This window comes from Temnothorax curvispinosus, unplaced genomic scaffold (assembly GCF_003070985.1).
Source record: "Temnothorax curvispinosus isolate PA1 unplaced genomic scaffold, ASM307098v1 QBEX01003764.1, whole genome shotgun sequence".
Taxonomy (NCBI): domain Eukaryota; kingdom Metazoa; phylum Arthropoda; class Insecta; order Hymenoptera; family Formicidae; genus Temnothorax; species Temnothorax curvispinosus.
In genome coordinates, this window is record NW_020213544.1 from 5,443 (window position 1) to 18,758 (window position 13,316).

Genomic DNA, 13,316 nt, shown 5'->3' on the forward strand with positions numbered 1-13,316 from the left:
TCTTTACCCCATCCCAAAAGTCTCTATCTTTATTTATTATTCCCGCTACATTCCAGAATACCACCTTCGTCTCTTCCCTCCCCCCTTTTTCTTCCTCCCCTTTCTTTATATCTACGTCTTCCTCAACTCTGGATTCGCATTCTGCCGCTCTCCCTCCCTCCTCCCATTTATTTTCCCCATCCTCCTCGCATTCTTTGTTTTCATTCTCTTCGTTGTGACCTATGAAAGTCTTCCCTCTCCTCCAGTCTGCCTTTGCTTTTGTTCCATCTCCATTCCTTGTTGTCCTCCCACATCTTTTGATAACCAATTGTCACTCTTTTTCCTTTCTCTCTCTTCTCTCTTGCTATCTTTCTTATCTCTGTTTGTATTTGTCTTTCCTGTTTGGTGAGATCGTCATCCAAAAAGCTTCCATATTTCCTTCCTAGTTCCTTCTTTTTCTTCATGATGTCTCTTTTAGCTTCCCAGTTTTTGCATTTCAAGAGTCTCATTTTGTATTCCCCGTTTCCTATTTCTTGTATTTCTTCTATGCTTCTTTCTGTATTGTTTAGTTCTTCCATCAACTTTTCGAAATTTTCTTTTCTCTCTTTAACGTTTCTTAACTTCTTCTCCTTTACGATTATATTATTTTTTCTCCTTCTTCTTTCCGTCATCTCCACACTTTTTTCTATTTCCTTCATTTTTTCTATCATCTCCTTGCCTTCATTCTCCTCTGCGCCTTTCATCTCTAATTTTTCTATCTTCTCCTCCATCGTTTTTACCTTTTCTTCTAGTGCCTTTTTCTGCCTTTCCCATATTTCCTCCCTTCTCTTCCATTCCTCCCTTACTCCCTTTATTTCGTTTTTTATTTCTTCTTTGTCTTTTTTCCTTTCCTCCTCCTGTTCTTCCATTTTCCTCAGTATCTCTTTTAATAGATCCTCTGTCGCCATCTTTCCTTTACCCTCTTCTCCTTTTTTTATCTTCGCTGGCGGTGATCTGTTGGTCCTTCTCGTTTCATTAAATTTGTCGAGAATTTCTTTCTCTGCTGCCCTGGCCGCTTCTTCCTCTAACTCTTTTCTTTTCCTTTTCAAAATGAGATCTTTGACCGATCCTAGGCTGTCCGCCCTTCCTCTTTGTTTAGCAAGCTCCTCCGCCTTTGTAGGCCTGCCTCTTGCTTTCCTCTCCCCTTCGTCTTCCCTCTTCTTTTCTATCCTTCCGTGCTGGTCAATCTCTATTCCTAATTCCTTCTCTGCCTCCATCCGCCGCTTTTCCCTTAGCCTTTCCCTCCTATTGGTTATCTTTCCTATGCCTTTTTCCTCTTAACTGCTTCCTCCCGTTCTTAACCCTTTCGCCTCCGCCCTCTCGCTCCTCCACGCCTCCCTGTTCCGCCGCTCTTGATCTCTCTAACTTTCTCCAATCCTTTTTCCACCTCGAAATTGCTCTCTGCCACACGCACACCTGTTGCTATCTACTCGCCGGAACCGGAAGTCCTATAAAATTATATATAATTTTACGTGAAGAATCAGATATAATTTTATATAATTATATAGAATAATATATATTTTATATAATTATATATTTTAATATATATTTCTATATAATAATATATAAATATATATGTTGAAATTTTCTGATTTATACAAAATTATGTATGCTTATATATAAATATATATAAATATATATACTTATATATAATTATACTGAGAGAAAATATACTGCTTAAACACCTTCTTTAAAAAGCATCCCAGAAGGAAGTGGACATGAAGAAGTCCGGACAGCACTATCAAAAACGAAATAGACTATGTGCTAGCCACTGACAAGCGCATTTGTGCAGATGTGTCAACCCTAAATCGTTTCGACACGGGCAGCAACCACAGGTTGGTGAGAGCAAAAGTCCTAGTGGATACTCGGCTCGAGAGAAAACGTCTCATGAATAAAAAGGTCAGGCCAACATCAGCAGAGCTGAGAGGGAAGGAAGAAGAATATAAGACTACGCTCGAACAGAAACTAAAACCAACCAAAAAGCTACAAGAACTAGAACTAAATGCGTTGTCAACACAAATCACAAACAGCATCCGAACACAGTAAAAAAATCGTCCAAATGTTAAAATTTTCTTGTGTTACCAAGATTTGACTATTATTTCAATGTAAAATTAACATACAACAGCTATGTTATTATTTTCGTAACATTTTCATGTGTTATATTAATGTCAACGTGATAACTTAACACTTTATGTATGTCATTTAAAAATTGAATATTATTTTAAGTTCTTTTAACATAATTATTTCAAAAAATCAACACGCCTTAAAGTTATTTTAACATAAACAAAAGTTAAAGTAAATCTTCAAATAATCGTAAACTTTGACATACAAAATAATCAAATTTACTACAATCAAATATTCAAAACAACATTTCTCTTAAGTTGAAATAACTATCGTTTATTTAAATATGTTATATCGACATTTTTTACAAGTTATTTTTACATTATACTTAAAGTTAAAAGAACAAATATAAATGTAAAATATAATGTAAAATATAAATGTAAAATATAATGTAAAATATATGTCAATAAATTAACATTTCTAATTTGTCAACAAGTGACACACGATGAATGAGTTATTTTAACTCAAAATTTAGAGTGGATTTTCTGGGACATTTGAAAAATGTTACGATTAACATTTTATTTTTTACTGTGAAGTGCCGTGAGAAAAGTGTGCTCACTTCAGAAGCGTGGGAACTCGAAACTTAGTCCAGACACTGAAAGGCAAATCAGAGAAAGAAGAAGAACGAGCAGGGATTCACCGGGATATAAAGACCTAAACAAGGCCGTAAAAAAAGCGATTAGAAAAGACAAAAGAGCACACAACACGCGAGCAATCAAAGAAGCCATTAAAAACAATATGATCATGAGAGTTCTGCGCTCCAAACTGTTAAAAAGGAAGATAGTAATCCATAAGATAAAGAACAATCTAGGAGAGGTAGTAACAGAGAGGGACGGAATCGCAGCGATCATTGAAGACTTCTACCGAAAACTTTACAGCCAATCAGCTCCAAATCCGAACCAGCAAGGACGACCGAGACAGACAATTCTGAACGTAGGATCCGAAGATTTACCAGACATTAAAAGTCAGAACTGGAAGCAGCATTGAAACAACTAAAAAACAACAGAGCACCAAGGGAAGACCGGATAACAGTCGAGATGCTCAAGGTTGGAGAGGAAGAATTAGAAAAAGCACTCCTGGTACTACTGAACAGATGTCTGAAAGAAGGCAGGATCCCTGACTCGTGGCAGAACGCAGAGGTCATCCTGCTCTTTAAGAAGGGCGACTGCACGAATATGGAAAATTACAGACCCATTAGTCTACTCTCAATAAGTTGTCTACTCCTTTATAAGTTGTTATCCAAAATAATAACGAATCGTTTAAGCCAGAAGCTCGATTTCTACCAACCCATAGAACAGGCAGGATTCAAAAGGGGGTACAGCATGAATGACCATATACAAACAGTACGCACACTTATAGAAAAATGCACCGAGTACAATATCCTACTGCATATGGCCTTCATAGACTACCATAAGGCCTTCGACTCAGTTGAGACATGGGCAGTGCTCGAAGCATTGGATAAAGCACGAGTTGACTCTGGATATTCTAACTTGATCAAATTCATATACGAGCATGCCACCCTGCACGTTAAAATGGAAGAGGATTGGACTACAGGTAGAATCCCTATCAAGAGGGGTGTGAGACAGGGCGATACGATTTCAACAAAACTTTTTACCTTGGCGCTGGAAGATGTATTTGGGAGGCTAACATGGGATCAAAAAGGCATCAATATTGATGGGAAACGTTTAAACCATCTCCGTTTTGCGGATGACATTATCATATTCAGCAGCGAGGCAAACGAGCTTGCAACAATGATACAAGAACTCAGGGAAGCTTTCCAAGCAGTTGGCCTAAGAATGAACCTCCAAAAGACGAAAATCATGAGCCCCACCACTAGTTAGCATCGATAACCACACTCTCGACATGGTAGAAGAATACGTGTATCTAGGGCACAAGATCAAGCTAGGAAAAAATAACCAGACAGCTGAGATCACTAGAAGAATCGGCTTGGCGTGGACAGCGTTCGGCAGACTAAGCTACATCCTCCGAGAACCAAAAATCCCAATCAACCTTAAACGGAAAGTGTATGATACGTGCATATTACCAGTTGCGACATATGAACTCGAAACAATCACTCTTACAGCGAACAGCGCAAACCGACTAAGAATCTGTCAGAGGGCAATGGAGCGAGCAATGCTGAAAATCAGCCTGAGGGATAAAATCCGAAACGAAGAAATAAGAAAAAGAACAGGAGTTGCCGACGTGGTTGAACGAGCAAGTAGACAAAAGTGGCAATGGGCGGGACATGTTGCGAGAAGCAACACCAAATGGACCAAGGTCCTGATGCAATGGAAACCAAGAGAGTCCAAAAGAAGCATTGGCCGACCACAAACGAGATGGCGAGATGACATCCAACGCCACGCAGGAAAGAGGTGGATGCAGACAACACAGGAGAGAAAGACATGGAAGGAAATGGAAGAGGCCTATGTCCAGGAGTGGATGAAAACAGGCTAGAGAAAAAGATATATAATTATATAAAATTTTATATAATTTTATATAAGAATCTAGATATAATTACATTAAATTATATAAAAGAATACATATTTATATATATAATTATGCATAATTTTATATCTTTTTATATAGTTATATATAATTTTTTTTCCCGGGCGGGAACTTTTTAGAAAATGCTTCAGTATGTTCAAAATTATTCAAAAAATATTTTAGAAAAACCGGAACTGCGACATTTCGTGTAGCATATTACTCTCTCTAAATACTCGGCTTTCGGGTGGTGTTAATTTATAAAAAAATCATACAACATTGCTAGTGTCGGGAATTCTTTAGAAAATGCTTCAGTATGCTCAGAACTATTTGAAAAATATTCTAGATAAACCGGAACTGCGACATTTTGTACAGTATATCACTCTATTCTCTCTAAGTACTCAGCGTTCGGGCGGTATTAATTTATAAAAAAAATTATACAATATTGCTAGTGTCGGGAACTCTTTAGAAAACGCTTCAGTATGTTCATAACTATTCAAAAAATGTTTTATATAAACCGCAACTTCGAGATTTCGTCGGCATCTTACTCTATGCTACCGAAAACTAACAGATAATTTTTTTAATGAACTTTTTTTGGCAAAATCACCAGAACTATCGTTGAAAAGTATCAGGAACTATAGAACTCGACTGCATGCAACAAGAACTCCCTTCTATTTTTGATCTGCTGGAAAATAATATGCCAACTTCACAGACACGACGGCGTTTGCTTCTATTTTTTTAGCTTTTTTTGAAAAAAACATTAAAAAAATTAAAAACATAAGTTGGTCCACTGTAAGCTGTGTGCTTGAACATTTTTATATATAACAGGATTTTTAAGAATTTTTTAAGATTTTTCCGACGCAAATTCTTTGTATTTTGAAAAATTGCTTCAAAAAATTTGAAAAATAAAAATCCTGTTATATATAAAAATGTGCAAGCAACAGCCTACAGTGGATTAACTTTGCTTCTAATTTTTTTAATGTTTTTTTCAAAACATTGAAAAAAGTTTGAAAAAAGCTCAAAAAAAGCTTTAAAAAAATAGAAGCGGACGCCGACCCACTACTCTGGGTCAAGGCTTAAAAGTTCTGATATCCAATATAAGATTTTTAAGTATTTTTTCAGATTTTTAAATTGTAGACAACAATATGTTGGTTTAAAAAATTATGAGTAAATCTAATTTATAAAACAAATCTTACAGTTATCATTACAAGATTTTTGAATACTACAAAAATGTTTTACATAGAAGTATAAGCAAGAAGGAGACGTCAGAACCAAAGAAACGCCACTAATCCGTTTGATCATCGATGTCAAGCAACGTTGGACACGACTGCTGCTTGGATGGGTAACCGCTCTAGAGAAAATGGATAATCAAAAGATATGCAGAAATTTGTATACCTTTTCTATACTCAGTCTGTATGGTATTTTGGCTTTATCCGTATATAGAGATTCAATATTGTTGCGCACGTGTCAAGACGCCCGGTAGAAGCCCGAAAACCAGTCGCGAAGCGCTGCGTGACGTCGAGCCTGACGACGAGCTGTTGCGTTGGTTTGTTTATATCCCGCACAGCCTCGAGTGAAAAATCTCTCGCGCGTGCGGAATCGGCCATCTGTCGCACAGATGACGCGCGCGCAATAGGCCACTTTCCACGCACTTTGTAATATAAAATAGGGTGTGTAACACGTGCGGTTTGAGAATTGGACACGAGTGCGGGTGATTGCACTCGCCTTCGGCTCGTGCGTCCAATCCGCACTCGTGTCCAATTCTTAACTTCCCGCACTTGTTACACAAATAACTATTACATTTTTTTCCCGTGGGTAGAGGGGAAATGCCTCGCGCACGCCCGGCCCCGGCCACCGGGCCACCGGGTTGTGTGGGGCTTGCACCCACTAAAACCCCTCTCCTCTAAACATAGCACGCTGGACAACAGTTACGATACGTGGAACTACACAAGGCATGACATCACGTACCACAACAGTCTTCACGCCGAGGCGACAGAAAGACGTAAACTAGACAAAGACCACACGAATAGGTTACCGCCAGAAATGCGCCTACCCCGGCAGAAGAGATCCCTAGTCGAATGAGACGGCACTCCGTGCCGCCATTCGACCGCCTCAGAGGGCCCTCCTGATAATAGCCGCGGGCAGCCATATCATTGAGGGCTTTCTTTATTGGTTGCGAGACGCTTCCCCAAAGAGAGCCCGCATCTCCAGCACAAAAACGTACCCGAACTACAGAACGTGTACGAACAAAACTTACAGAAACCCTCTATCCGGATAGAGGGTTCCACACCACATAAAAAACACGAGCCCTATCCTTGGGCCCATCAACGCCGTGGGTATTATACCCGTTCCCGATAGAAAGATCCAAAGATCTCCAACTCTGGCCAAGGTGAAGCGCTTGGCGGGAGAAGAGTTGCGCCCCTCCCCAAGACCCCGCCCGAAGGTGGGGCCCTGGGGAAGGGCGCAAAGAACATAAAAACGAGGCGCACCGCTACAAAGACCCAGAAATCCTCAGGGGGACGACCAACCGCACCCCGCAGCAACAACGAGGCTCGTGACTCCCATTGCCTAGCAATGGGGTCAGAGCCCCGAAAGCACAGCGGTGAGCAGCGGGCCCACGGCCGACCAACCCCCAGAGGACCCCGGACCCAACAGCAACGGGTACCCCGGAACATATAACACCGGCAAACGGACAGAACAATCACGCCCGCAAGAAAACGCGGCGTTCCGGACAGTCCCAGAGGAGCGGCGACCGCCGACCGCCCCCGAGCCACCCCCCCCAGGGATCCGGGAGCGTCGCCGAAACGACGCGCCGGACCCCCAGACGGGAGCAGCCTGAAGACCGGCCGGCGATCCCCCCCCCCCCCAAGAGACGCCGAGACTGACCCGCGAGAACGCACGCCGCAAAATAATATAATCAATCGCAGGTCACATAAGTAAAACGAATATTTTTAACGTAGAACGTGAACGCAGTTAAAGACAGTTCGAATACTATGGGGGGAGATCGTCTTCCCCAACCGCAGGATCTTGTTGTCTTCGCCTTTCATCCTCTTCTTTTGCGCCGCAAAATTCTTTCAGTGAAGGCTGAAAAGGCGTTCCACGCCTCGCAAGATTCACACATCCTCTCAACAACGCTGACCAAAGATAAATCTTGGCCGATAACCGCCGTCAGGTTTGTTTCTGCCGTCTGTCAGATTCTTCACTGGGCCTTCGTGTCGAACAGACGTGTTCACGAGCCCTTCGTTGGATTTGCTAATACCCATTAAACGAGTTCTTTTTTACTAGAGAGAGTCATTATTCCCGAAAACAGGATTGCGCGCCGCGTTCGCGAGTTTGAGTGTGTGTGAGTGCAGCGGAGTAAGAGGTGGTCTGTCCGTCGGTTGATCCGGGGGGTCCGCTGGCGATGACGGAGCCTGGAAAGCTCGTGTCAGCACTGTCTGACACGCTGTGCTTCGCGTTTCCGTGATGCGGATCAGGTGGAGGGCCGGTGGTCGCGAGATGCGGCAATCTCGCTTCCTGAGGGTCAGTCCAGCGGGCCTGGACAACGCACCTCCGGGAGCTCCAGTGGAATGAGCTTCCACGGACGTATCGCCTGGCCCTTGTCAGGCTCCCGTCTCTTCACCAGCCGCTCCTGCGGCACTGGCTGCTTGACTGAGCGAGGTGTTGATAGGCCCGGTCTCTCCTCGTGCCGCTCCTGCGACACCTGTTTAACGGGCTCTGCCCTTTTCACGGGCCGCTCCTGCGGCGCTGGCGGGTGGGAGAGACGCTTCCTCCGTCTCTGGCTTCGCGTCCTCGTTCGGCACCTCTTCCCTCTGGTCGTCGTCAAAGTGGTGCCGCGCCGCGCCTCCGCTTCCACAGTGCCGGGCCCGGAAGGGGCGTCCGGCTTGGAGGGAACAGCGGTCTCCACGGTGGCTCCAAGGGAGTGCAATAAGCGGAGGAAAAGTCTTTCGACGCTTAAGGACGTTCTCTCGTCCTTATACTAGAAAAAATCGATTTTCTTAGGATTTTCTTGAAACTGTGAATATACGTTAATTTAGGTGTGCTTTATGCGTGGTATAAATTTCAGTACCTCTTCCGGAATAAAAAATAAAGATACTAAGCCTCAAAGTTTCAAAAAAAAATTTAAAATTCCATTTTTTTTAGTTTTGACATTTTTTCCTTATAGAACTCGACGAGAGGAGCAACTTTAATTCTTTTGTTATATTATAATATTTTTTATACCGGAAGAGGTACTGAAATTTATACCACGCATAAAGCACACCTAAATTAACATATATTCACAGTTTCAAGAAAATCCTAAGAAAATCGATTTTCTCTAGTATAAGGACGAGAGAACGTCCTTAAGTGCGATTGAGCAGAGGAGAAGTCTCTCAACGCTTAACTGCGATTGAGCGGAGGAGAGGGTATCTCACTCAACGCTACAAAATAATTATGGTTCGACTCTCTCAACGCTTCCTCGACACGAGATCGTGGAGTGTAGCGGTAGAATTCGATAGCTGGTCCTTGCGCGGCTCGCCTTAAATCGCCGCACGATCGTACTTTAAACGCGAGTAAAGGTGTGTGTGTCGGCGACGCGCCGCGGCGAGCCGCGGAGTCTGATAAGCGCGTGTTGGCCGGGCGTGCAGTTGTCAGGCGCGCGCGATGAACGTTCGACTTTTCGAACAATATAAGATATTACAATTTTTTGACGCGCAAAAAATTTTATTTTTGACCTTCGAAAACACGTTTGCCTTGATAAAAATCACAACATTGCACATACCCTCACTAAACTTTGTTAGTCACGTGGGCACCATAAGCCGCCTTTACAGTATTAATGGCAAGTTCCCACAACATACAGATTTCGAGATATTGCAATGACGACTCGCCCCGGTGACGACTTCGCCCCGGTGACGACTTTGCCCCGGTCTCTTTTACCTATATTGAATCTCTATATACGGATAAAGCCAAAATACTACATAGACTGAATATACAAGATATACAAATTTCTATATACCTTTGAATATACTTTTTGTCTAGGCCAGTCTAGGGTATACACGTGTATATAAAATGTGATTTGCACTATCTATATAAGTATATCTATATTTGAAGGTTCATTTATATATCACAAGTACATACATACAAATATACGGGATGGTCCATTTAAAACAGTATGGTTGAATAACTTATAAAAAAGGAAGATAAAAAAATTTGTCAGATAAAAATTATGCGCTAAGTCCGAAGACTCGTGGATATCGCAATTTTGCCACGCGCCGGTGGCCTGCTTATATTCCGTCTCCAACTAAGATTTACTTACGAGTTAGTCTTACCGCCATGCGTCGCCTACCCAGGTAGCACAACGTCGTCACTTAGACGTCGTCTTTTTTACGTACGCATTCGCCAGAACGTACGTCAAACTGACGGTCAGTATGATGTCTAAATGACCCTATATTGACGGCCATTTGTCACAGCATAAGTGACGTCATTGGATAACGTCAAATTTACATCAGTATATGACGTAAGTTTATAATAATTTTAAAAATGCTCTAAAAATGACATAAATATGAGTCATTTAAAGGTATGTAAATGCCGTTATGCTTTTGTGAATTAAGAATTTTAGAAAAACAAGAAAAAAAGAAAATACATTTATTATGTATGGCGTGTGTGCATACAGCCGCACGGTCACCCATCCAACTCAGTACCGCACTTAACGTTGCTTGACATCGATGATCGAACAGACTAGTGGTGATCCTTTGACTCTGGCGCTTCCTTGTTGCTAATACTTCTATATAACATATCCTTATAGTGTTTAAAAATTGTGTAATGATAATAACCGGTAAATATTAAAAATAATAACGTAATTACAATTAATGTACAATAATTATTAATATAAAATTCGTATATTTAACATAATATAATATTAATATAATAATGTTAACAATATATGAAAACGCCTAAAGACGCTACCTGACAAAATAAAGAATTTTTTTAATAAATCGAATCAAAGTTGAAAAATAATTAGAAATCAAATTTAAAGAAACATAAATCTAAAAAAAATCAATCTTTACTTTATGTATGTGCATATATGTTCACGGAGTAAGTTATAGTACTATATTTTCTATTGTTCTTATAATATTTCTGCAATGTTGTTCTAATATTCCAACGAAATGTTGCAATTGTCTCTACAACATTGCATTGCAACTTTCCAAGGAACACACCAAAGTCAACAAATAGTCAAAATGACTGTACTTTTATTCAAAATGGTCACGCATTTTCTGTATGACGAAAAATTGACGGTCGTAATAAAGTCAAAATTATATCAAAATGTTTTACCATCATTTTACCATCATTTTGACTTTATTGTGACTTTCACATGTATATATATATATATATATATATATATATATATATATATATATATATATATATACAATATATTTATTTATTTATTTGTATTATAGATCTGCGATTACGATTTAAGAATAACAAATGTCAACGCGCGATATGCTGGGGCTACTCATGATGCATATATTTGGAGAAACTCAGCTATCAATGCAAAAATGCAACGTAGATATATTGAAGGTGTGAACTGTTTCCGTTATGAATGTTGGCGCTTTATCTATTTTGTTCAATAGTATATTTTGGCTTCTTTTGTAGGAGACAGCAACACATGGTGCATTGCAGATTCAGGATACCCGCAGCAACCTTGGCTAATGATACCCATTACAAATGCGTTGCCCATCACACTAGAAGGCCGTTATACCGCAGCTCTTGTTCGAACTCGATCTTGCATTGAAAGATGCATTGGAGTACTCAAAGGACGATTTCGATGTATTCTCGGAGAGAGGATGCTGCATTACACACCTAGAGTTGTAGCGCGTATTATTATTGCATGTGTAATCTTGCACAATATTTGCACGGAGGGACGACTACCAATTAATCAGTACGTTAATGAAGAAGTAGAGGCTTATCCCTATAATGCCGATGCTATGCAGAATGAAAACATAGATCTTTCAGATCCACTGGCGAGAAGGCGACTCATAGAAACATATTTTACGGACAATGTTTAAGTACAACAATAGTTAATAGTACGAAAGATATGCTAAAAAGAGTTTATAGTGACACATGCAAGTTTTCTGAATATTGTTTTATTATAAAAATGTATTTTTACTTTACATATTATAAACATGTATTTTTACTTTACATATAATACTATTTTGTACTATAATTAACAAGTATCCTCTTCATTTTTAACTGAGAAGCTAGTAATAGCTGCAATACTCTTCTTCAAATATTTCTTAAAACTTATTTTGCACTTTAATCACATCTTAACGTAAATATATGAAATATATAATATATAAAATATATTTAGGATTGAGTATGTTGAGTTTGAACTTAAAATACAGAGCAGCACATGTACTATTCGGACTAAACTTAATTGTGAAAGAAAGAAAACTACTAAACCAGTAAGAATATCTAAAAGCGGTGAACGGAATATCTGGAATATGCAGTTTTTTATTTTACTCCTGTCCATTGCTTTTTCCATCATTTACGAAAATTAAAAAAAAATAAATTTTAGATCTAGACAAAATATAACTTAGCGCATTACTTCGTATTCCTATTATAAAAACAGTTTCTATCACAAGGATATGGTATGTACTTTCTCATTAATCTTAATAAAAACTTAATATATAGCACTTTTTTTGGTAATAATTATATCACAATCATGATTTTGTGATTAATGGATAAATCTATTTCTGATTAAGTAAAAGTTATTCCTTGCCCCCGACAAAATCCGAGTAGAATGAAAAAAAATTTTTTTCAAGTCTATGGCAATTCTTCCAATATTGCTATCAATGCTTTTGAGAACATCTAGAGTATTGTTGTTCATTCTTTCGATCTGACACGATAACTCGATTTTTTTCTTACGGCTACTAGTTACATTTGGTGAACGGACATTAGTTGTATTCTCCTTAGTTATATTCTCGTTCATTTCATCAATGGAGTAGTTATCAATGTCTTCGTACTTCCTTTTTTGTACATTTTCGGTGTTCGATTTTTGTTGTGTCAAGGTAACTGTTTCTGAGCTTGCATTTATGTTTTTTCGTGTCTTCTGCATTGGATTCTTCTAAAATTATAGTCATTATTATAAATTTGTCCTAATTTTATCCGTGATTAAATCAATTTTAGATGTGCGTACCCTCTAAAGAATATGAGTGTTTGAATATTATTCAAAAGTCTAACAAGTTGAATAATTCTACGTTTAAACTAATTCGATGTATGAGCTTTGATGTATACTAAAGAGCATACTTGTTTTGGAAGACCATATTCCTGTACTCCTTCATCACCATTAAGTGCCGTCTGGCCCATTAATTGAAGAAGACGCAACTCAATATCGAATAGCAATAATCCACAGCTAGGACCACCACCGGTACCAGTTTAGCTCTGGCGAATAATTGAATGCTTCTGTTTGTATCGAATCGAATTTGCCGGTCCGCACCTTACGCGTCGGAACGCTATCTCCCGATCGGGTAGTCACTCCGCGAACGAGGAGAGGAAGTTCAAAAATTAACTGAGGCGTCGTTTTGTAGACTTTCACTTTATTTTACAATAAGCTTGCGCTCGACGTGTCGCTCTCGATAGTTTCTCAAGGCTCACTGAGCTCCCGGCCGAAGCAAGCGAAGCGATCGCGGCCGGAGCTCCGAACTTTTCCGCGAGGA

General features: G+C 39.8%; 2 protein-coding genes across 2 annotated transcripts; one reads left to right on the top strand and one right to left on the bottom strand.

The window, feature by feature from the left end:
- Positions 1-200: 200 nt before the first annotated feature.
- LOC112452857 (golgin subfamily A member 6-like protein 2) lies at positions 201-1,235 on the bottom strand. The gene has a single exon (XM_025013279.1). It carries the CDS (start codon positions 1,233-1,235, stop codon positions 201-203), a length of 1,035 nt encoding a protein of 344 aa, XP_024869047.1.
- Positions 1,236-11,066: 9,831 nt separating this feature from the next.
- On the top strand, positions 11,067-11,711 carry LOC112452856 (putative nuclease HARBI1). Its single transcript, XM_025013277.1, has 2 exons — positions 11,067-11,178; positions 11,254-11,711. The coding sequence occupies exons 1-2, from the start codon at positions 11,157-11,159 to the stop codon at positions 11,664-11,666; spliced, it is 435 nt and encodes a 144-aa protein (XP_024869045.1). The 5' UTR covers positions 11,067-11,156; the 3' UTR covers positions 11,667-11,711.
- The last annotated feature ends 1,605 nt before the right edge of the window (positions 11,712-13,316 follow it).